Below are 23,580 nucleotides of genomic sequence, written 5' to 3' on the forward strand. Positions count from 1 at the left end.
GGGGGAAAGGGTTTACAACACAACCTTAATCCTAGCACACTCCATTTCTCAAAATCTTGATTTATTTGGGTTTTTTGAGATGCTCGCAATTAGTCTGCTTGTTTCTTAGCTCACCTTAACTGGGACCCTAATTCTCTGACATAACTATGACGAAGAACTCAGTGGTATATTCCACATTGCTTTTTGTTTAAAAGCTCTTGGTGTAGTCAATGTTTTGAAATGTTGAATTGAAGGCAAGTCAGTGGGAGTGGGAAAAATGTTTTAAACAGGTACATAACGGCAAACCCCTCAAAGATAGTGCCAAGAGCACCGAAAGCAATTCACCTTCATCATGGTTTGTCTTATGCACTAGGCTACTATCAGTCAGTATAAATTGAATGCCTACTGGGTGTAGAATGCTGTACTAAGCACTTAGTACTTAGTAGACATGCTATCTGCCTTTAAGGCGCTTACAACCTAGTGAGGTTGACAGGCACTAAAATTACAGATTGAAGGCAGGAAAAGGGAATCTGTGGCTGAGTTAGTGTTTGTAATGAGCTATGTAGGACCTGAACAGAAGGTCGGAGTACTTAGAGGGCAGAAGAGCTCAACAGGCAGCAAGTGGAGATTATAAATCATTTGGGGAGGATCGTCTGGAGGAGATGTGATTTCCAAAGGGCTTTGAAGGTGGGAAGAACTGTGCTCTCTCAGATTTGAACCGGGAGGGAGTTTCAGGCAGAGAGCAGGGCGTAAGCAAGAGGTCGGCTGGGAGAAAAATGAAGAGCGCCAACTGGGGTGTGGTGGGGAAGGTGAGGGGATGAGTAGGAAGGAGAGAATGCACTGAATTCCTTAAAAACAATGATCAGGAGTTTCTGCTCAATGTGAAAAGGAATGGGTAAAAATTTGAGGTTTCTGAGGAGTAGGGAGAAATATGCCGCATGGCGGTTAGAAAAATGATCTGGGCAGCGAAATGAGAGCTGCGAACTGACAGGAGTGAGATTGGAGGCAGGAAAACCAGTGAGGAGGCTGAATCGGTAAAACAAAAACTCCTAGCCATCAAATTCCTGGTTCCCCAACAGCAGTCTTGCCCTTTTACCAGTCCAGCATGTTCTTCCACTACATCCCAGTTAATACTCTTCCTTCCTTTGTAGATAAACCTACTAACTGTAAGCTCGTTGTGGGCAGGGAACGTTTCTACCAACTCTGTTATATTGTAGTCTCCCAAATGCTTTTACAGTGCTTTGCACTCAGTAAGTGCTCAATAAATATGATTGATTGATCAGCTCATTAATTGAACAGTGTCTTACACACTTCAATCCCCCCCACATGGAACTTCTTTTCCCCTGAAATCTGTCCAATCACATCCGACCTCACCTTTAAAGCTTACTGAAATGGGGTTTCTTTAAAGAAGCATTCCCTAATTCCCCATCTTTTGGGACATGCTGTACATTATTTATTATGAGAAGCAGCATGGCTCACTGGAAAGAACCCCGGGCTTGGGAGGCAGAAGTCATGGGTTCGAATGCAGCTCTGCCACTTGTCAGCTGCGTGACTGTGGGCAAGTCACTTAACTTCTCTGTGCCTCAGTTACCTTATCTGTAAAATGGGGATTAAGTCTGTGAGCCTCACGTGGGACAACCTGATTACCCTGTATCTACCCCAGCACTTAGAACAGTGCTCTGCACATAGTAAGCGCTCAACAAAAACCAACATTATTATTATTATTTGTTTACTTAACTGTTTACCTTTGTTTCTTATTGAGTGTGTCTAAGCTCTCATTTTTTTGATCTGCTATTAGATTGTAAGCCCCTCTAGAGCGGGGTCCATCTCTGTTACGTTGGTTGAAGGTCCCCTAAACCATGTATACTAGGTACTTAATTGGTGATGATGATGATGTTGAAATTGGGTAAGACTTTTTGGCAAAATATCCATTGTTGAAGTCTATGAAACCTAGTGAGTAGAGAAAAAAAAAATCAGCAAAACCAAAGCTAGTGGAGCTTATGAAGAAGGAGTTTGTGGAGAAAACTAGAAATATTACTTCTCCCAAAAAGGTGTTGAAAAATGAGTCAGAGTTTTGGAAAGGATGAGTTCCAGGAAGATCTATAGTTAAGTTGAGATGTTTAGTGATTGTGACAGTTTTGGACTGCTTTTTATATATTTAATTAGGTACACTTGAGCATAAACTATGATTAAAACCATTGGAATGGACATGAATAAATACCTACAAGTCACTGGAAATTGCAAGATTCAGTTTCCAAAATGTGTCAGAGAACACACACTGAATTGGCATTCTTTTAAATGCCCAAACTTGGAAGATCTTTTTCGATATTCAGTGTATAATTTGTTATACAACATTATAAATAAAAATTTATAAACAGAGAAATTAAAAAATTCAAGGTTCTTATAGCACCATTAAATGAGTTCAGTAAATTATATGTATATAAACTTTACATTTAAGAGTCATATGAAACAAAGTTTAATATTTAATGTGAATGAACACATGTACTTGAAGCATTTGAATTGGAGAATTCACTGACTTTTGCTACAGTAGATTGGTCACTAGTGAGCAGCTAGCCTAGGCTTTAGGAGAGTTAGGCTCAGCATTCCCGAAATGTGCTTTCCAAGCGCTTAGTACAGTGCTCTGCACACAGTAAGCGCTCAATAAATACCATTGAATGAATTAATTTCACCAGAATTCAGAGTTTTGGAGTATAGCCTATCTTTCTTGCCAGTTAACAGTGATCACTTAATCTGTGCCCTTTCTGAAATTTTTGGAGTAACTTGTTAGTGTCTATCTTTTCAGCATGAGAGTTATGAAAATCATTAATTTAATTACTCAATTAATTTAATACAATTTGGAATTGGTTGCATTAGAGAAGCAGCCTGGCTCAGTGGAAAGAGCACGGGTTTAGGAGTCAGAGGTCATGGGTTCTAATGCCGGCTCTGCCACCTGTCAGCTGTGTGACTTTGGGCAAGTCACTTCTTCTCTGGGCCTCAGTTACCTCATCTGTGAAATGGAGATTAAGACTGTGAGCCTCACGTGGGACAACCTGATCACCCTGTATCTCCCCCAGTGCTTAGAACTGTGCTCGGCACATAGTAAGCACTTAACAAATACCAACATTATTATTATTATTATTATGTATGAAGTTTGTAATGACTAATATAAAATATGTGAGCAAACATTGTCAAGAGAGAAAAAGAGTCGAATTCCCTCTGTAGCTCTTCTCTCAGTTAAAACTATAAAAGCAACAGATGCTTGTAGAAATTTTTCTTAGGTCCATTTTCACCAAGAAAATGCACTTAAGAAGAAAAAATACCAAGAGGGAATTAAAAATCACCTGAAGTACTAAAATTCTTCATTATAATTAAATCACTCTCCTATTGCCATAGTTGGCTTTAAAGACAAGGATTCCAAGCAGAAGCTAGAGATATTTTGAATCATGGGACCTAAGGAGACTTGTTGAGTTTTCGCCCTTAAACTCCACCCCTTCTGTTCTTCCTGTCCTGTTGCCTACAGAAACTGATGGAAGGAAAATGAGGAGTTTCATCTCCCATTAATAATAATAATAATGTTGGTATTTGTTAAGCTCTTACTATGTGCAGAGCACTGTTCTAAGCGCTGGGGGAGATACAGGGTACATTGATTCTCCCAGAGGCAAGTTGCTTTTTAATCACCATAACTCAAGGAGAGCCGAAGCCAGAAAACACCATGACATCCTGGAAAATAAACTTTACCTCTGCAATTGGAGGGAAGAGTGATTGAATGGGCTGTGTTCTCCTCGGGGATTCTTCTCTGGTAAAAGAAGAAAAATTTCACAATCCTGGCTCCAGGACCGGTACTACGGAATACCCAATCGGGATGGTGGCTCCAGCCATCTTACCGCCCAGTAAGGGTTTCTGGAAACACGCCACCCCTTGGAGTGACGTGGGAAGGTCGGAAGTTCATGGCACCTCTCACTCCTCTCTCCCCTGCTGCTCTGCACCCCGGTGACTCTCTGAGGTCCCACTGGCCTGGAGGGGAAAGGCCAGAGCTGGCTTGATTCTGCCAAGAAGAGTGGGGCAAGGAGGCTGGAAGTGTCCCTCTTAGCAACGTGTCCCTCTTAGCAACCCCTTTTCAAACAGTCTTGGTCCCGAGGGATCCTTCCGTCTCCCGGAAAGTTGGGGGAGCGGGGAGAGGGAGAGCAGTATTCTGAGTCCTGGAGAGGAGCAAGATCAGTCGAGATGCGGGGAGAGATATAACGGTAGAAATTCCACACCTTAAACAACCTCATTCATTCATTCGTTGGATCGTATTTGTTGAGAGTTAACTGTGGCTTGGAAGAATTCAATATAACAATAAACAGGGGTATTCCTAGACATTAATATAAATAAATGGCAGATATGGACATCAATTCTGTAGGGTTGGGAGGGGGCGATGAGCAAAGGATGATGTAGAAGGGAGTGGAGTGGGAGAAGAGGAAAGAAGGGCTTAGACAGGAAAGGCTTCTTGGGCAGAGAACCCCTTTCCATGGCCAGTGAAGCTCTGTACCCCCTAGGTAAGGCCCTCTTTAGACCCAGTGATTTGGGTTAGAAAATCCCCCTCTCCCAAGATTCCATTTATCCCACTAATCCAACCATAAACTTCCTCAGAGAAATTTGTGATCCAAACACCTGAATGCCCCAGGGGGATCCAGAGCCCTCTGGGCAAGTAAACTCTTCATTGTGTAGCTGTGACCAGGGAAAATTGCAAAACTGGTAAGGGGGTTAAAGTGGCATTACATCGCAGGATAGCACTTGGAGTTTAAAAGGAGAGAGGTAGTCTGGTGCTGTGTGAGCATTTTATTTCATAGGTATCTTAGGAAAAGTGGAGAAGTGAATATTCTTGGGTTTTTTAAGAAAAACAAAAACAAACCTCTGGCAACCCTTAATTTCAGAAAAAGACTCAACAGGGAAACCCCCGAAACTAACTTCCAAGGCAATGGCAGTTAGGCGGAGTTCTCCCAGCATTCTTTGAATCCCTCCTGAACACGTTGATTTGCATCTTTAGCCAATTCTGGGTCTTTTGGCTGAGCACTGCAGCCAACCCTTTATTGAAAACCTCAGAAGACAAGTAGAAGAGATGGAATGACCTGCTGTTGTCAGTAAGAAAAGGAAACAGAGTTGGTAGTGATTCGCAGGAAAGGAAGAAGCCATTTTCCACAGTGGGACAGACCAGCACACTTGCATAAGAAAGCGGTCCTTTGAAAGAGCTTCAGAAATATTGTGACGTCAACAGGGTGCTGTAACTATCGTGATAGAAATACATGACTGTAGGATATTAGACAAATACAGGCCAGCACCCATCATCCTGATCAGTCATTATGTGCAAGCAACAGTGGTCTAGACAAGACGTATGCACTAATTTCTTCCTCCACCGGCTCTTTCAATGCCCTCAGAAAGCAGACATCAAGATGACTTCAAAGGCCTCGTTCACCAGACCTCACACATTAAACTGCTCAGTAGGAGGACTGAGGCTATAATTTATAGCATCATAACTAACATATTACTTGGAAAGAGTAAAGAGTGAAAATTAGAAAAGTGAGCAGCTGAAAAATACATAATTTTCCAACGGGGGTGGTTTTAACCTGCTATTTCATTGTATTCACCCCTTTCATACTTGGCCATTTCAATAGTGTTCCGAGGCTGTTCTCAGGGTGTTCCCAAGATGGGGGTTTTTTTTTTTTTGCCTCATTTGCTCTTCTCCTCCCTTACTCCCTTGAAATGTAAAAGAATCAAGGCTGTAACTCACACACTCGAACCAACTGGCTTCCGCTGGAAAGCCCCTGACATCGCAGGGAACGGTGATCAAAATTCCTCACACTAGCTTCAAGCTGGGGGCTCGTAGCTACTGCGACATTTAAAAGGGTTTTGTCCCGGCTTCTTTAAATAAGCATGGTAATGGGATGGTTTAAGGAAAGAACACCTCTCGAATCACCCGACCACCGCTGTGCTTCACAAGTGCCGCTTTCGTCATTCCAGCTTGGCCACTGCATTTTCTTCCCGTATCGTTGTGTGTCTCTGGGTGTCTCTGTGGGTGTGTGGGTGTGTATGTGTGTGTGCATAGACACTTCTGTGTACCTATTGCTATTTGTGGTTACACGTTTTGCATGCTTCTGTCACTTTAGAGTGACGTGTTTTACCCTACTATCAGAGGTTGATGAATCCACTTCCTTAAAATCCTCGGAGAGATTGGCTGCTCTCACTTGTTCATGTTCACGTCACGTGGTTGGCCTCCGTGTTAAGTTAAACTTGAGTTGAAATGTTCTCCAACAAGAGTTAGCTTTTCATGTCGGACTGAAACAGTCTTCATCTCTATGTAGCAACCCATGTTACTATAATCTATGACTTTAACTGTACCTCCCATAATGAAGAACTGACTTTAAGCATTGTGCTATTCTTGTTATGACCTAAAATAAGGTAAGTCATTTCTCTAACTGCATCTAAAGATTGTGGTGGTTGGTTAATATTTTGTATCTGCTCCTTTTGCCTTTTCACCTTATTTTCTCACATTTAGGATGTGCTTTCCCTCACATCATTTTTTGTTTGATTTCTTGAGATTCCTTTATAGACATCATGATCTTCAGCAAAAATGTATCCTAGATCTAGGCCCAGCTGATTGTTGCCATGACTGATTTGCTACCTCAGAGCAGCCTTGATCGGAAGCAAGGCCCTGTTCATGGAGAGAGTCAGCAAATCTGTTGTTGCGTCCATTCCCTCCACTGGCTTTAGGATGATGTGCTGTAATCCTTAGAGGGTTTGTGTTGATTTCAGTGGGTGGGTGGAATACTTTCCAGTCAGCTAGAGAAATGGAAATTTTATGGCGCCAAATCACTTCCGCCAACAGAGCAGCAGAGTGCTTAACTGGACCCTGGTCCCTTCCCGTGAACCCCTCCCAAAGGTGACATTAGAAGAAATCCCAGTTTGGTTTTTTTTCCAACTACTCTTTCCCAAGATAAATACTGTGCATTCCTGGTAAGGAGAGAGGAAAATCAACAAAACATGAGTTTCCCCATATCCCTGGAGGCAGGCACATGTGATATTTCTTTTTGCAGCTGCCTCTAAGTGCGAAATTAAGAGTAACTGTTTTTCCCCAAATCCATCTGTTCTGGCAAATCCCATCATATGATGCGTGATAGCACAGAGCAGTCTTCTGATTGGTACGGTTAGGACAGGAACTGGAATTTGAAAATACCAGAGACCTCATAGCTCATTTAAATTGGGCCTCATCGATCTTATATGTCTTCAGATGGGCTACTGTTTGTAAGAACGTCAAAATCGGAAATTAAAATAACAGTATTTTCTCAAGTGGTTTGAATGTCTTACACTTTTAATGCTTGTTTTAAATTTGTTCGTTCTTCTGATGTTAGAAGATAATCGTGAACGTAAAGCTTTTCCCCCCACACACCTGGTACCGGTGCACTTATAAAATAAATTGGCACCTTTTTTTTTTTTTTTGGTGTGATGCTCTTTGGCTGGGTTTGAGTTCTAAGTTCTCAGCCAGGGTCAGTTGGGTTTGTTATTCATCATCATGATTCCTCACCCACAGCTGCTCTGAGATTTGCTGGAAAGCACATTATTTTTCATATATCTTATATTGTCCATCAGGTGAGTGTTAAATTCTACTTCTCCAGCCCTAGCTAAGTTCCCCACTGCCAAAATTGGCTTTGTTTACTGGCCCTCCCGTACTCACAAGAATAAAATGATAATAGAAGAACTCAACCCAGGTGGCTTTTTCTAAACTCAGTGAGTCCTTCACTGCCATTTTCATTTTGGGGCATCGTACAAGGTGATACTCTGCTGACACATTTGTTAAGGTTTGAACTGCATGTGAGTCGCTCTTGTCATTGTAAATCTTTTGTTTTTGTCCATATACTAGCTGCACTATAGGTTGGAAGGGCTAAAAGATGAACTCGGGAGGATTAGAGGCTACGACTTAAGAGTAACTATTACTGATCAAAGGAGCTGCATTCCATCCGCAAACATTGCTTTGCGTTATGGGTTTGGCTCCTTCCGTTCCTACACTTTGCTGAAGACTCTCTTGACTTCCATTTTACTCTTTTTAAACACAGTCTTTGTCCCTTAACATTTCTCTCTTTCCTCTTTCTCTCGCAATTCTTTTCTCTCTTTTTAAAGGCTTCTTCTTGTGTTCCTTGAATCACATTTCTTACTTGGTTTATCTTTTTTTTTTAATAAGCCTCTTCTCTATTAGTGTTTCTGTTTATTTTTCCCTATAGGGTCGTGATGGTGTAGTTTCACTAATTTGAATTCTATAGTGTGCCAACTGGCATGTATATTTTGCAGCACGTTCATTAGCCATTCTTCCCTTTCCATGTGGCTTTCTGTGAGAAATAGCAGTCTCCCCCATTTTTATGATGTTCCACTCTCCCAGGCTCATTTTCCTTTCACATCTCTTGTTCTGACACTCTTTCCTGCCGATCCCTTTCCCTTTCTATTTTTCTCTCTCTTCTTCACCCTTCACTCTTTTCCTCTTACTTTTCATTAATAATAATCATCTTTCCATTTTTTTGGCCTAGAGTTGTCTGTCATTGAAATCGTAGAGAAAAAAAATTTCTCTTCCAATCAAGATATTTTAAGGCATGAAAACCTAATCAGACAAACCTGGGCCAAAGAAGGACAGCAGTGTCATTTCTTTGGAAATTCTTTCCTTTTTAAGTGCATAATTTGGTTTTACTTTCGGACTTCGTTTTGTGTGTGAGTGTATGTGTTTTACTTTTAACATTAACAGTTTTTTTTTCAGGGAAGGACAGCCATAACCACTCTAAGTTGCAACATTCCCTTCATGAGTTGTTCCATTGCAATAAGTAGTTGTAAAGTCGTAGAATCCAATCTGTTGTGTGAATGTACATTTGGGGCAAGCTCCTGAGGAGTTAAAAGGAGAGGTTTGAAGTTAGAAATGAATCCAGCATTGTGAGAAATTTGCCCGAGAAAGCCCTTTAGAATTTTTTATAGTTTAGCACTACTTACCAGGTAAGCTCACACCGAATTGAAACTCTGAACATTTTGCTTTGCTCTCCCAAGCGCATAGTACAGTGCTGTGCACACAGTAAGCGCTCAGTAAAGATCATTGATTTACCTTCTTTACAGACTCTGGTGGTGTAAATTTGTGAGGGACAATACGTAGATATAGGAATGGGCAGTTAAGATTTCCAATCCCAAGCTGATTTCAAATCAGCCAGTCTCTGGAGTTATCAGAAGCAGACACGTCACCTGATCATGAATCTCTCTTTTCTCCTACATACATTAATGATACTACTGAACGTCTCACTAAAGGGATCCTCAAGCTAATTTCTATTTTCTGATTCATGCATTGTTCTTTTGAGTGGGGCAGTTGGCAAAAGTCTCGAGGTGAAGAACTTTTGCAATTTAATACAAATAGGGCTAACTAGCAACGTGTCCAGATGTTGGAATCACTTACGCAGCAATGAAATTGCCATTGTTTTAACCTGGGTCAGATTTTCCCTTTCGGTCCAAAATGTTACATTTCCGAGTACCGATTTAGCACGTGGGGATAGTGGAGGGAGAAGGGGAAAGGAAAAAGAAAACCTAAACATCGGGAAACTTCGCATGTGCGCTCTGGGCGCCAAACATTGCAAATGACTGGTCTTGGTATCGGGAATCCGATAAGGCCTCTTCCTGTCGATCCCAGAAGCTTGCCCATTCAACCCCACGTCTGGCCGAGCCTGTCGTCGGCTGTAGCTTACTGAGTCTGTGCTTTCTCTGCAGGTGCAGTCCAGGTGCAGCAGCAAGGAGAACATTCTCAGAGCCAGTAAGTACTACGGCATTCCCGACTTCTAAATCAGGCCTCTCATCTAGCTGCACGGAAAGGATAACTGAAAATAATGGTAATGGTATTAAGCACCTGCAGTGCGCTGGGCACTCTGCAACACGCGGAACGTCGGTTGCAGAAAGCTGCAACTGAGGCTTGGGGGTAGGAAATCTCACCAACTCTCCTCAGGGCCTTAGTGGAATAAGGAAACCCTAGAGAAGCAGCGTGGCTCAGTGGAAAGAGCCCGGGCTTGGGAGTCAGAGGCCATGGGTTCAAATCTCAGCTCTACCACTTGTCAGCTGTGTGACTGTGGGCAAGTCACTTCGCTGGGCCTCAGTTACCTCATCTGTACAATGGGGATTGAGAGCGTGAGCTTCACGTGGGACAACCTGATTACCCTGTATTTCCCCCAGTGCTTAGAACAGTGCTCTGCACATAGTAAGCGCTTAACACATACCAACATTATTATTATTATTATTATTATTAGAAGGCCGGAGCTCTCAGTTTAGAAGATGAAGGGGAAAGTTGTTGGAGAGCAGGCACCTCTCTCTAGCAAAGGGTTGCCTCCCGCATGTAAATCTTCACCTCAATCAGCTAGTCAAGTGCAAAACTGCAAGGGAGGTAATTGGGAGAGAATTTGCAGGTGCCGTCCTGGGCTAGAAGAGCTTGTAGGGGTGGCGACTGAATCACTCATTCTGAAATTAGATTTTGCTAAATTGGTAAAAGAGGTATATTAGCACGTCAAATACAAACTGAATTACAAGCCACATGGTCTAATGGATAGAGCCCGAGGCCGGGAGTCAGAGGACTTGGGGGTCTAATCCCACCTCCACCACTTGTCTGCTGTGTGACCTTAGGTAAGCCACTTGACGAGAAGCAGCGTGGCTCAGTGGAAAGAGCACGGGCTTGTGAGTCAGAGGTCATGGGTTCGAGTCCCGGATCCACCACTTGTCTGCTGTGTGACTGTGGGCAAGTCACTTCACTTCTCTGTGACTCGGTTACCTCATCTGGAAAATGGGGATTAAGACTGTGAGCCCCACGTGGGGCAGTCTGATTACCCTGTATCTACCCCAGCGCTTAGAACAGTGCTGTGCACATAGTAACTGCTTAACAAACACCAACTTGACTTCTATGTGCCTCGGTTGCCTCATTGGTAAAATAAGACTGAGAGCCCCATGTGGGACATAGATGGTGCCCAACCCGATTTGTGCTGGGTATAATACCTGGCACACAGTAAGCGCTTAACAAATACCAGAATCATTATTATTGTTAGACAAGATCCCTGACCCCCTACAACCTCACAATCTAAGGATAAGTGGGGAGGGTTGACAGTAGACACGTAACAAAAGAAGATATGATTTAAAAACAGCAGCATGGCCTAGTAGAAAGAGCATGTGCCTGGATGTCAGAGGACCTGGGTTCTAATTTGGCTCTGCCATTTGCTTGTTGTGTGACCTTGGGTGAGTCACTTAACTTCTCTGTTTCTCAGTTCCCTCAACTGTAAAATGGGGATTAAATATTTTTTCTCTCCTACTTAGATGGGGACAGGGACCAACCTAATTAATTTGTACCTACTCCAGCCCTAAGAACGGTGTTTGACACATAGAAACTACTTAAAAATATACGATAAGAAAATCCAAAAAACAACATAAAGACAATAATGTAAAATTGGGGGCGAGTGACAGAGCAAGAGGAATGTGATATTGTGCTAGAAGAGCAGAATTCCAGGCCTCTTGTGGCTGAAACTCCAAGCTACTCTCTCATAAATTCACAACAAAATTGAGAAAATCAAAGTCAAAGTTGAGAACTTGCAGATACCTTTCACCGTATTACAATAGCAATTAGAGTCTGTATGTTCCTCAACATTTCCTTCTCAAACTCTATTATTGCCTCAAAACAAACCCTCTATAATACTCCTAGAAGGATGTGGGTAACCGAAGTTATCGGCTTTACGATTCTGAGCAAGGCAGACAAACTGAGAGGAAGAGAAGGAGAGGCACACTTCAAACGTGGGGTTGAAATAATAGAAATAATGAGATTTACTGAGGGCCCAAGGAATGCAAAACCTGTACCAAGCACTTGAGATGCCCACAAACAGTTAAAAGGTAATAATTATCCTGACTTTTAATTGGATTTTTCTTTTAAGAAGAGTAGGAAATTCAGTTGGAGATAGTAGTTCATACTTCAGATGTTTTAATTCCATGAGAATCTTTCCTGGAAAGAAGTAAGTATAGGCAAAGAGAGCATTGGACTGGGAAATTGGGCTTTATATTTTATATCTGTCTTCACCACTGATGTTGTGGTCAGATAAAGTTACTTAATTTCTCCGTATCTCACTTCTTGGTCTCTATAATGGGGCTCCTTTTAACACGGGAAGATAGAAGAGATAATGTTTCTAAAGGCCTTTAGATTCCTCAAAAAACAATATTATTATATGTTTACTCTGTTTTTAGAATTACCTCATTGATTGCATCTCAGTTTTACATGATCTGTATCAGGATCCTTTGAGAGACTAAATGATATTAATGTATTAGGGTCTTGGTGCTAATTTAGCTCCTGGAATATATTTGGCAAGTACTTCTTTCTTGTAGAGAAGTATTGTTAATAATAATAATAATAGCAGTAAGCACTTACTATGCACCAAGCAGTGTGCTAAACTCTGAGATGGAGTTGGTACAATCAGATCAGACACGGCCTCAAACCCTCTTGAGGCTTACAGTCTAAAGGGGAGGGAAAAAAGATATTTACTTCTCACTTTACTTAAGATGGGACTGAGAAACAGAGGAGTTAAATAACTTGCCCCAGGGCACACAGCAGGTAAATGGTGGAGCCTCTTTTGATGTCTCTCTTCCCCCTTCTAGACTTTAAGCCTGATGTGGGCAGGGATTATCTCTTTTTATTGCTGAATTCAACATTCCACGTTTAGTGAAGTGAGCACACAGTAATTGCTCAATAAATACAATTGAATGAATGAACCCAGATCTTCTGACTCCGGATCGTGTTCCCTTTCCACTAGGGCACAGTAAAAGGTAAAGCCCAAGCGGGTGAGAATTGATGCTTGATTTTGGTCAGCTTGATTTGGGAAATTCTCAAATGGAAAGCTCCTTTATCTTAATGGGGAAATATTTTTTTTTTATCATCCACTTGCTCAATATGGTTTCATTTCATGGTGTAAGGCTTTTCGATTCAGTCATGTTGTTTGTATCTGAAAGGGAATTTTTGGAAAGCATGTTGAGTGTGTTCAACTATTTTAGTGTTTAGAAATTGGGCAAAGGTACTATTCCTGCTCCAAACCCAATTATTCAGCCCTTTTTTCCAATTTGGGTCTACTGAAAAACAGATGAACCTACAAATTGAAATTGCAGACATAAAAATCAGTGTAGGAGGGAAAACAGTGAAGTCTGCAAAAAAAAAAAAAGCTAAAATTAAAAAAAAGTTCCTAATATGGTTAAACATTTGTATTAAAAACCTTTCATTGTGTTCTGCCAGGAACACCCACCTCATACAATCGTACTGCTCCATTTCACCCTTAATTGCCAAATAGAAGAGCCGGAAAAGTATTTTCCTTTATTGTATTGTATTCTCCATTCCTTTCCAAAATAAAAGTCTGGAAAATTACCTGCCGAAAAAGAGATATTGATCCAAACCTTAAATCTTTGGGTGGGGGGGAGTGTTTTCCATAAGGCAAACCGAAAGGCAAATTATGATTAGGAAGGAAATACCCTGGACTTGATGGATTGGGAATCTCGAAAGCAGTATGTTGATCCTGTAATTCCAGTTGCTTATTTAGTGATTCGGTTTAATAGGGAAAACAGCATTTTCTCTTTTCCTATTTGTGTGTCTGTGTGTGAACACACCAGCGTTAGATCTACCCCACAATATGAAAAAACAGATACATCATACACTCATTCCTGATTTATCTCAGAGTCCATAAACCTCACCTTCAAGGTTTATCTGATCAACATTGGTAAATCACTTCTTTCCTTGGCCTTCTTTCCCTCTCCTGTCTCTCCCCAGTCCTATTCCCTCTATAAGCATAGTTTTTAAACCAATGAGTCCCAGTGCCCAGCTAAATTCCCACAAGGTCACTCCCAGCAGATAGGGGCAGGACATAATAATAACTACATACTGGGGTAGATACAGGCGATAAAATCAGGTACAATATCTTCCCCACTCAGGGCTCGTAGTCTAAGGGGGCGGAAAGAACAGGTATTTTATCCTCATTTTACAGCTGGAGAAACTGGGGCACAGAGAAGTGAAGTTACATGCCCAAGATCAGGCAGTAGGCAAATGCCAAGGGCTATCAGGGTTTATTCATTCGAAGTAGGCCAGTTCAGTTATAGCCAGCCAGCCGTATCCCTTCTTGCTGCTCATGTGAACTCCAATTTACTACCCCCACTTCTCCATGCCACATACTCCTGGCTCCAACCTCTCAGACTCTCCTCCACATCTGCAAATGCCTCTGGGTTGACACCATGCTCAATGTACAAAACAGACATACGACGGGGACTGTATTGTCTTATGCTGTCGAGTCATGTCCGACCCACAGCGACGCCACGGACACATCTCTCCCAGAACGCCCCACTCCCCATCTGCAGTCGTTTTGGTAGTGGATCCGGAGAGTTTTCTTGGTAAAAAGCTGAGAGTGGTTTACCGTCTCCTCTTTCCATGCAGTAAACTTGAGTGTCTGCCCTCTCTCTCCCGTGCCATGACTGCGCAGCACCGGGGATTTTGGACGTGAAGCCGATGGGCTTCCACTCGCTAGCCACGGCCCATGCTAGGAATGGAGTGAGTGTGCCTCTGCTTGACTGTCCTTCTTGTAGCCGCTTTTTTTGCTTGATTTCAACTTAAAACAACCACCCCGCCCGCCTCCTCCGATCGTTTCCCCCAGTCAGGATCTGGGCGCATCTTCCTGAGAGGTTGGCATGGCCAGGCTGGATCTGATTGGTGGGCACATCTGCCAGTTTAGTGGCTGCCATGTCCGCTTTTCGGATTGCTCCTCCGACACCGGTGACACCATCCTCTCTGAATAACGGAGGAGAGGATTACTGAACCAGACGAGAAGAAGGGGTTAATTCTGAACGTGGGAGAAGGGGAGGGGGACGGATGAGACCCCTTATTCTTGGCCTTCTCCGGATGAATGATGGATCAGGTAAGAGCAGTACAGAAGGGAGTGGGAGAAGAGGAGAGGAGGGCTTAATCGGGGAAGGCTTCTTGGAGGAGATGGGCCTTCAATAAGGTTTTGAAGACGGGGAGAGCAATTATCAGTCTGATGTGAGGAGGGAGGGTATTCCAGGCCAGAGGTAGGATGAAGGCCTGAGGTGAGATAGACGATACTGAGGTACAGTGGGAAGGTTAGCATTAGAGGAACGAAGCGTGCAGACTGGGTTGTTGTAGAAGAGTAGCAAGATGAGGTGGGAGGGGACAAGGGGATTAATTAAGTGCTCTAAAGCCAATGGTGAGGAGTTTTTGTTTGATGCGGAAGAGGATGAGCAACCATTGGGGTTTCTTGAGGAATGGGGAAACACAGTCTAAAAGTTACTGAAGGAAAATGATTAGGGTAGCGGTGCTCAATAAATACCATTGATTGATAAATACCATCGATTGATTGAGACAGGAGGAAGATAGCAGTCTTCCCAGCCTTCCAGCTCAAGGGAAAATTGGGGACAAATGTGTGTGGTCTCTTGGGCGCCGAGGACAGCACCAGCACAAAGCCCCCTTTATCGAGGACCCTCACATCAGCCACCCCCATCCCGGACTGGAGCTAAGGCTCTGCCCCAGCCCTGTGGGGTGGAGAGGAGGAGACAAGCGGGTCCCGATGCTACAGACCTGACAGGTGTTTTCCTGCTTTCCCACAAGTTTCCCAGGGCTTGCAAAGCACCTTGTTCTTACTTCCGACTCGCCCTCACTTGGCTGTCTATAAAGGCTTCTCCCTCATTAAGGGAACTATGTTGTGTCTGCCCAATACTTAGCCCAGTGCTTGGCACGTATTGAGCGCTTAGCCTGTACACAATTACCATTATTTTTAAAAGTTCAGTTAATGTCTCCCCACTCCTCAAGAACCTCTGAGGATTGCCCATCCACCTTGGCGTCGAACAGGAACTCCTTACCGTCGTCTTTAAAGCACTAAATAGGCTCTCCCCACAGTACCTCACCTCACTAATCTACTACAGCCCAACCCGCACAGTCCACTCCTCTAGCACCAGCTTCTTCACTATGCCCCAGTTTCAACCGTCTCACCGCCGACTGTTTTCCCCCATCCTCCCCCAGCCCGAAACTCTCCCGCTCCATATACTTAAGACCACCGCTCTCCCCACCTTCGAAACATTATTAAAGTCGCATCTCCTCCAAGAGGCCTTCCCCGGTTCAGCCCTCTTTTTGCTGCTTCCCTCTCTCTCCTGCATCATCTAGGCATTTAGATCTTTGATCTTTGGACATCTGATATTTGCCCCACCGTCAGCCTCGCAGCACAGCGTGATATAAATTACTTATAATAATAACGATGATGGTATCTGTTAAGCGCTTACTATGTGCCAAGCACTGTTCTAAGCAATGGGGTAAATACAAGGAAATCAGATTTTAAATTAGTATCCGACTTCCACTTTAGCCTGTAACCTTATTTTGGACAGGGAACATTTCAGCTAACTCTGTTGGATTTTATTCTCCCAAATACTCTACTCTCAATAAGTGCTCAATAAATACCATTGATTGATGCTATTTTTTTTATTGGCACTGCCCTGTAATGGTGTGTCTTGAAACAATTGCTTCCTTTGCCTATTTTTAAAACAGTATTTCTTAGACGTTTTCTATGTGGCAAGCACTGTATTAAGCCCTGGGCTAGATACAAGTTAATCAAGATGGACACAGTCCATATCCTTCATGGGGCTCACAGTCTTAATCCCCATTTTACAGATGAGGTAACTGAGATGCAGAGAAGTTAGGTGACTCACCCAAGGTCATACAGCAGGCAAGTGGCAGAGGGGGGCTTAGAACCCTGGTCCTCTGACTCCCAAGCTTCGTGCTCTTTCCTCTAGGACACGCTGCTTCTCAGAACTAAAGTCAGCCTGTTTCCTCCCATCTTCCCACTCCGAGCACCATCCAGCTCCAGAAAAAGCCAAAAGAAATCCCAGGAAGAAGGACGCTGCAGTGAAAGGGTAATAATAATAATTGTGGTATTTGTTAAGTGCTTAATATGTGCCAGGCATTGTACAATGCGCTGGGCTGAATACAAGTAAGTTGGGTTGGACACAGTCCCTGTCCTGCATGGGACTCACCGTCTTAATCCCCATTTTCCAGTTGAGGTAACTGAGGCCCAGTGAAGTGACTTGCCCTCAGCAGAGAAGTGACAGAGCTGGGATTAGAACCCATGAACTTCTGACTCCCAGGCCCGTGCTCCGACTGGACCCTGTTCCGACTGACTCTTGAGGAAGATCAGCATGTCGTGCGTTCTGAGGGGCAGGGTGATTCAGGCCCCTACTTCCAGTCTCCCGCCACCAGAGCAAGAGGCAATGGCAGAGATGAGGCCGGAATGTGAAGTTGGAGGCCATTCTGACCGGAGGCCAGGCAGGCAAGGCAGAAACTCAGCCTGGCTTGGGGCCATGAGGGTCTGACAGGGGTAGGGGCTCTCTATCCCTACGGCTTCTGGGAAGAAATTTTGGGCCAGGAATGGTAGACACCAGGGCCAGAGGGAGACCTGGGCAAAGGAGGCATCATGTTTCCCTTGGTCCCAAGGAAGTGCCGTCTTCTGGTGGAAGACCATCCTGGAAAAGTATTGGAGGTGGGAAACATGTAGAGCTGGCCACCCCCTTTTCTGAGACTGGGGAAGACAGGATGCGCCCCATGAGTTCCTTGGCTGGCCAGGCTATCTGGGGAGTAACATTTCTCAACCTCCTCATCTTCTGCTCCCACCTGGGGACCCACTAGTTTAGCCCATCCAGAGCCCATCGGTTCCTTAAACTGACCCAGGGCCCTGGAGAACATGGAATGTTTAGTAGAATCAGCGTGGCTCAGTGGAAAGAGCACGGGCTTGGGAGTCAGAGGTCATGAGTTCAAATCCCGGCTCTGCCACTTGTCAGCTGTGTGACTGTGGGCAAGTCACTTAACTTCTCTGTGCCTCAGTTACCTCATCTGTAAAATGTGGGACGACTTGATTACCCTGTATCTACCCCAGCGCTTAGAACAGTGCTCTGCACATAGTAAGCACTTAACAAATACCAACTTTTTTTTTTTTTTAGAATCCATCCTACTTAGTATTCCTTTACAATTCCTATAGAACCCACACTGAACTATTCCAAAGCAGATATTGGTTAGTTGGCAATTGTTTTTATTGATCACTTACTATGGGCCAAACACTGTGACGAGTCCTGGACTAGGTACAGAATAATTTGATCCTTCACAGTCACGGTTTTACTTTAAAAAGCAACTTGTTGGGAGCAATAATTTTGTAGGTAAAACAACTAGATACCAAAGGCTTAGGCTCCTCTCGGTGACCTCACTTTCACCTCTCGTTTCTACTCGTGAGAAACAGCGTGGCCTTATGGTTAGAGCACGAGTCTGAAAGTCAGAAGGATCTGGGTTCTAATCCCGGCTCTGCCACTCATTTGCTCTGTGACTTTGTGCAAGTCACTTCGCTTCTCTGTACCTCGGTTCCCTCATCTGTAAAATGAGGATTAAGACTGTGAGCCCTGTATGGGACAGGATCTGTAACCAACTGGATTACCTTGTTTTTACCCCAGTGCTCAGAACAGTGCCTGGCACCTAGTAAGCACTTAACAAATACCATATATCATTACTGTTATTATTATTAAGCACTTAGTACAGTTTTCTGCACACAGTAAATACTCAGTAAATATGATTGAATGAATTAATTCTGCCTTTCAGTATCTCCTCATTGCCCAAAAATCTTCCCTGAGTGCACAGGAATACCCCTTTATATATTCCAAGACTATAAATTCATTGCGCATTGCCGCCTTTGATTTCAGCTCTCTCCTTATAGTATTTCACCAGTGACAGCAAGGAAGGAACAGACTATTCCAATGTTTTAAAGATTGTCACATCTCCAGTAATTCAGTACCGTCTCTTCATGACCATCTCAATTACAGTAGCTATGGGGACCAGGGTTTGTTTTTCATTCCCTGCCATTCTCATGAGAGCCTGTAAAATTTATCAGAAGGGTCACCGCGGGAGATGTTTGACGTATTTCCCGGATGATATATTTTTAATTTTTTTCTCCTAAAACTAATTTGGTAACAAATGGCATTGGTTAAGCACTTCTGATGTGGCAAGCACTGTTCTAAGTGTTGAGGTAAATTCAGGATAATCAGGTTGGACACAGTCCCCGGCTCACATAGGGCTCAAGGTCTCAGTTGAAGGGAGAAAGATTAAATCCCCATTTTACAGATGGGATAACTGAGGGACAGAGAAGTGAAGTGATTTGCTCAAGGTTTCGGCGCAGGCAAGTGACAGAGCCGGAATTAGTACCTAGGTCCTCTGACTCCCATGCCCATGCTTTTTCCACTAGGCCTCGCTGTTTCTTATGATGCGTCTTAATAATGTTGGTATTTGTTAAGCACTTATTATGTGCAGAGCACTGTTCTAAGCGCTGGGGTAGACACAAGGGAATCAGGTTGTCCCACGTGGGGCTCACAGTCTTAATCCCCATTTTACAGATGAGGTAACTGAGGCACAGAGAAGTTAAGTGACTTGCCCAAAGTCAGCTGACAAGTGGCAGAGCCGGGATTCGAACCCATGATTTCTGACTCCAAAGCCCGTGCTCTTTCCACTGAGCCACGCTTCTTCTGGGTGATAATCCACTGATCCTTTCACACACCCTTTTTGTGGTAAATAGCCAGCGTTCGTGTTTCACAGATGGGATCGCTGAGTTACCAAACACCTAAATTCAAAGCTGAGAACCACCGAGCAAATGCAAACCATAAAACTCATCTGCTCCTCGAATCACAGCTTCTGTGTGAAACAAGCAGCCACAAGTAGCCTGGCCCAGGCAGTTGTTAGAGTTATTTCAGTGAAGAGGTTGAGCAAACAGCGTTGTTCTGGGTCTCAAAAACCAAACTCCTTAGAAATGGGCCTAGAATTCTTCAGATTTCATGTCTTTAGCTACAGGGAGTCTGTCGGCATTTAGTACAGTGCCTGGCACATAGTAAACACTTAACAAATGCCATCGTCATTACCCTCAGCCCCATTTACAAGTTCAGGACTTAGGTGCATGTTTCTGCACTTTGACATTTATTCACTGATGTCAATCAGACCTTTGATATTTTCCCCCATTTAATGGGAAACTGAGTCAGGGCTTTCATCAGTGAGGTGCCGATCCCAGTGTAGGATAGGAGAGGGGTGAAGGGGGCGTCTACATCTCAAGCATTTTTAGAGCTCTGTAATCCAAAATTCCCCTCTCAGGGTCACACCTGGAGAGTTTCCAGTCCTCTACCAGTCTTGACTACGGGAGGGAGAGTCAAGCAGAGGCCTGTCCATTCCATCCCTAGCTTGGGCAGTGGCTAGCGAGTGGAAGGCCATCTGTTACAAGTCAAAACTCACCTATGCTGGGCAGCAGCGGCACAGGAGAGAGTCAGGGTGGAGACTCAAGTTGACTGCGTGGAAGGGGGCAATGGTAGACCATTTCTGTATTTTTACCAAGAAAACTCTCTGGATCCACTACCAGAACGATTGCAGATGGAGGTGGGGCCTGCTGGGAGAGATGTTTCCATGGCGTCTCTACGTGTCGGAGACGACTCGACGGCATAAGACAAGACAATCCAAAATATTTTTAGCATCAAAAGTTAAAACTACAAAATGCATTACCCTTGTTATCAAGAAAAAAAGTGTTGGGTTAAATCAATGTATTTATTAAATATCTCCAGTTGGATGGCTCCGTCGGTCTTAATGAATGCCTTCTAAGTGCCTAGTATTGTACTAAGTGTTTGGGAAGGTACAAAAGAAATATGGGACACATTTCCTGATCACCGGGAGCTTTCACTCTAACAGGAGAAACATGAAAATATGCACAAATGGGGTAATAGGAAAAGATAATCTGATTGCAGAACTGATAATACATATGAGCCTTGTTGCTGAGGGAGAGTATATAAGTGCTTGAGGTGCCTGATGGGTTTATGTGACTAAGGTTTCAGGGATCAATTAAGGAAGACTTATTGGAAGAGGTGAGATTTTAAGAGGGCTTTGAAGATGGGGAGAGTGTGGAATCAGAAACCAGGGGATCAAATGAGTTCTCCAAGGGAGTAGGCGTATGTAGAGAGTAGAAGGCGACCCAGAACTGGGCCTTGAAGGACCCCCACAGAGGATGGAAGGCAGAGGAGAAGCCAGTGAAGATTTTTGGCCAAAAAGACATGTAGGGTGTTGACAAGATGGATGGCCTTGCAGGAATCCTTAAAAAAGATTGGTAACATGGGCAGCAAAAACAACCTGAGTGACCCAAAGCATCTCTTGGTGAAGCAGCGTGATGTAGTGGATAGAACACAGGCCGGGGGGCCAGAAGATCATAGATTCTAATCCCAACTCCACCACTTGTCTGGTGTGTGGCCTTGGGCAAGGAGCTTGACTTCTTTGGGCCTCAGTTACCTCATCTGTAAAATGGGGATTGAGACTGTGAGCCCCATGTGGGACAGGGTCTGTGTCCAACCTGATTTGCTTGTATCCACCCCAGTGATTAGGACAGTGCCTGGCACAAATACCACGATTATCATTATTATTATTACCCCAGCCCTTAGAACGCTACCTGACACGTAGTAAGCGCTTAACAAATGCCATAAAAAAAGGTGGAGGAGGTATTGAGATGGGCAATCGAGACAGAAAAATAGAAAAACTTCCCTATTAGAATTGGGACTCCCTAGTCTGGAAAAGCAAAAGCTGAGCAGGAACATGATCGGAATTTACCAGATCCTAAAAGATCTGCATGGGCAAACATGAATTATTTATGAAATCTCAAAGCACTAGAATAAGGAGACATCTACTAAACCTTGAGAGTGGAAGGTTTAAAAACAACAGAAGGAAACATTTCTCCACATGGTCAGTAATAAGCCAATAGAGCCATGCTACACAGAAAGTTGTCTGTGCTGTAAATATTAGCAGGTCTGAGTGGACTTTAGGTAGAGTCATTGATAAGAGGTCCATAACGGATTAGTAGAGAAAATGTTAGTGATGTGTTGGGAAGAAATTAAGGCTGTTAGTAGTAATAATAATAATTATGGTATTTGTTAAGCACTTACTATGTGCCAAACACCGTTCTAAGTGCTGGTAGTGGATAGTAGGTCCTGGAACATTAGAAAAGACAGCATGCTGTTTCCCTCCAGCATCCTCTTGCCCCTTTTGGAGACAGAATTCATTCATTCATTCAATCGTATTTATTGAGCTGTGTGCAGAGCACTGTGCTAAGTGCTTGGAAAGTACAATTCGGGAACAAGTAGAGATAAACCCTATCCAGCAGCCGGCTCACAATCTAGAAGAAGCAGCGTGGCTCAGTGGAAAGAGCCTGGGCTCGGGAGTCAGAGGTCACGGGTTCTAATCCCAGATCCGCAGCTAGTCAACTCTGTGACCTTGGGCAAGTCGCTTAACTTCTCTGTGCCTCAGTTCCCTCATCTGTCAAATGGGGATTAAAACCGTGAGCCCCACGTGGAACAAACTGATCATCTTGTATCCCCCAGCGATTAGAACAGTGCTTTGCAAATAGTAAGCACTTGACAGATACCACAATTTATTTATTTAGAAGCGAATACTGGTCTGGATAGACTACTGATCTGGTCGGTAATCACGTTTTCGATGTTCTTGTGTTCTTTAAAGTTCTTTGGCATTACCTCAGAATATCATAGGATTGATGGTCATAGAACTCTCCTATTAATTGCAAGGCATTAATTTAGTTTTACCAGAATAGTTTCAAATCAAGAAACCCACAGGCCTGAACCACTGATCCTTGACAAAATCAAACAGTTTCTCCACCCTCTGAACACTTGGGTTTATCATTTGCACCCATTATTATTCAGGGGCTGAATATCCAGTCAGAGTAATATTGAAACCACTTCACTGTACTCCTTCACGTCACCCCTGATTTGCTCCCTTTATTCACCCTTCCCTCAGCCCACAGCACTTATGTACATATCCATAATTCATTTATATTAATATCCATATCCCCCTCTAGACCGTAAGGTCGTTGTGGGCAAGGAATGTGTCTACCTACTCTGTTATTTTGCTATATTGTGCTCTCCCAAGTACTAAGTTCAGTGCTCTCTGCAAACAGTAAGTGCTTAATAATCTCACTGCTCATTAACAACTGTGCAAGAAAGTGGCAGAAGGACGAGGAAGGAGGAAAGGAAGCCCAAGTCAAGCCATTTTGCCACTTGTTAGCAGTTCAGTAAAATGTTGAGAGGAAGACGCTGAATGATGGATTTAGTGTTTCATTATCTGCAGGTTTTATTGTATTGCATTTTCCCTTTATCTGTGCTTACTATTGAGTACCTAGTACAGGGCTGTGCACATCGTAAATGTTACCGATTGATTGATATCAGACTAGATGATCAAATTCCCTGTAACCATGCATATAATAATAATCGTGATGTGCGGTAAGCATTTACTCTGTGCCAGGCACTATACTAAGCACTGGGGTAGGTACAAGATAATCAGGTCAGACATATTCCCTGTCCTACAAGGAGATTGCAGTCTATGTATGAAGGAGAACAGGTATTCAATTCCCATTTTACAGATGAAGTAACTGAGGCCCAGAAAAGTTAAGTGACTTGACCAAGGACACAACACACACCTGGAAGAGCTGG

At 43.5% G+C, this 23,580-nt stretch overlaps 1 protein-coding gene and 1 non-coding gene across 9 annotated transcripts in view; both read left to right on the forward strand.

The window, feature by feature from the left end:
- The window catches only part of GPHN (gephyrin), a 684,869-nt gene that overhangs the window by 525,605 nt on the left and 135,684 nt on the right, over positions 1–23,580 (forward strand). For all 8 annotated transcript variants that reach the window (XM_029059894.1, XM_029059899.2, XM_029059912.2 and 5 more), the window contains one exon: positions 9,745–9,787. In XM_029059894.1, coding sequence (XP_028915727.1) covers positions 9,745–9,787 — 43 coding nt within the window. The remainder of the gene's footprint in view (positions 1–9,744; positions 9,788–23,580) is intronic.
- LOC114817506 lies at positions 20,191–20,328 on the forward strand. The gene has a single exon (XR_003765370.1). It is a non-coding gene; the product is annotated as a small nucleolar RNA SNORA7 (small nucleolar RNA).

This window comes from Ornithorhynchus anatinus, chromosome 1, assembly GCF_004115215.2.
Source record: "Ornithorhynchus anatinus isolate Pmale09 chromosome 1, mOrnAna1.pri.v4, whole genome shotgun sequence".
Lineage (NCBI taxonomy): Eukaryota > Metazoa > Chordata > Mammalia > Monotremata > Ornithorhynchidae > Ornithorhynchus > Ornithorhynchus anatinus.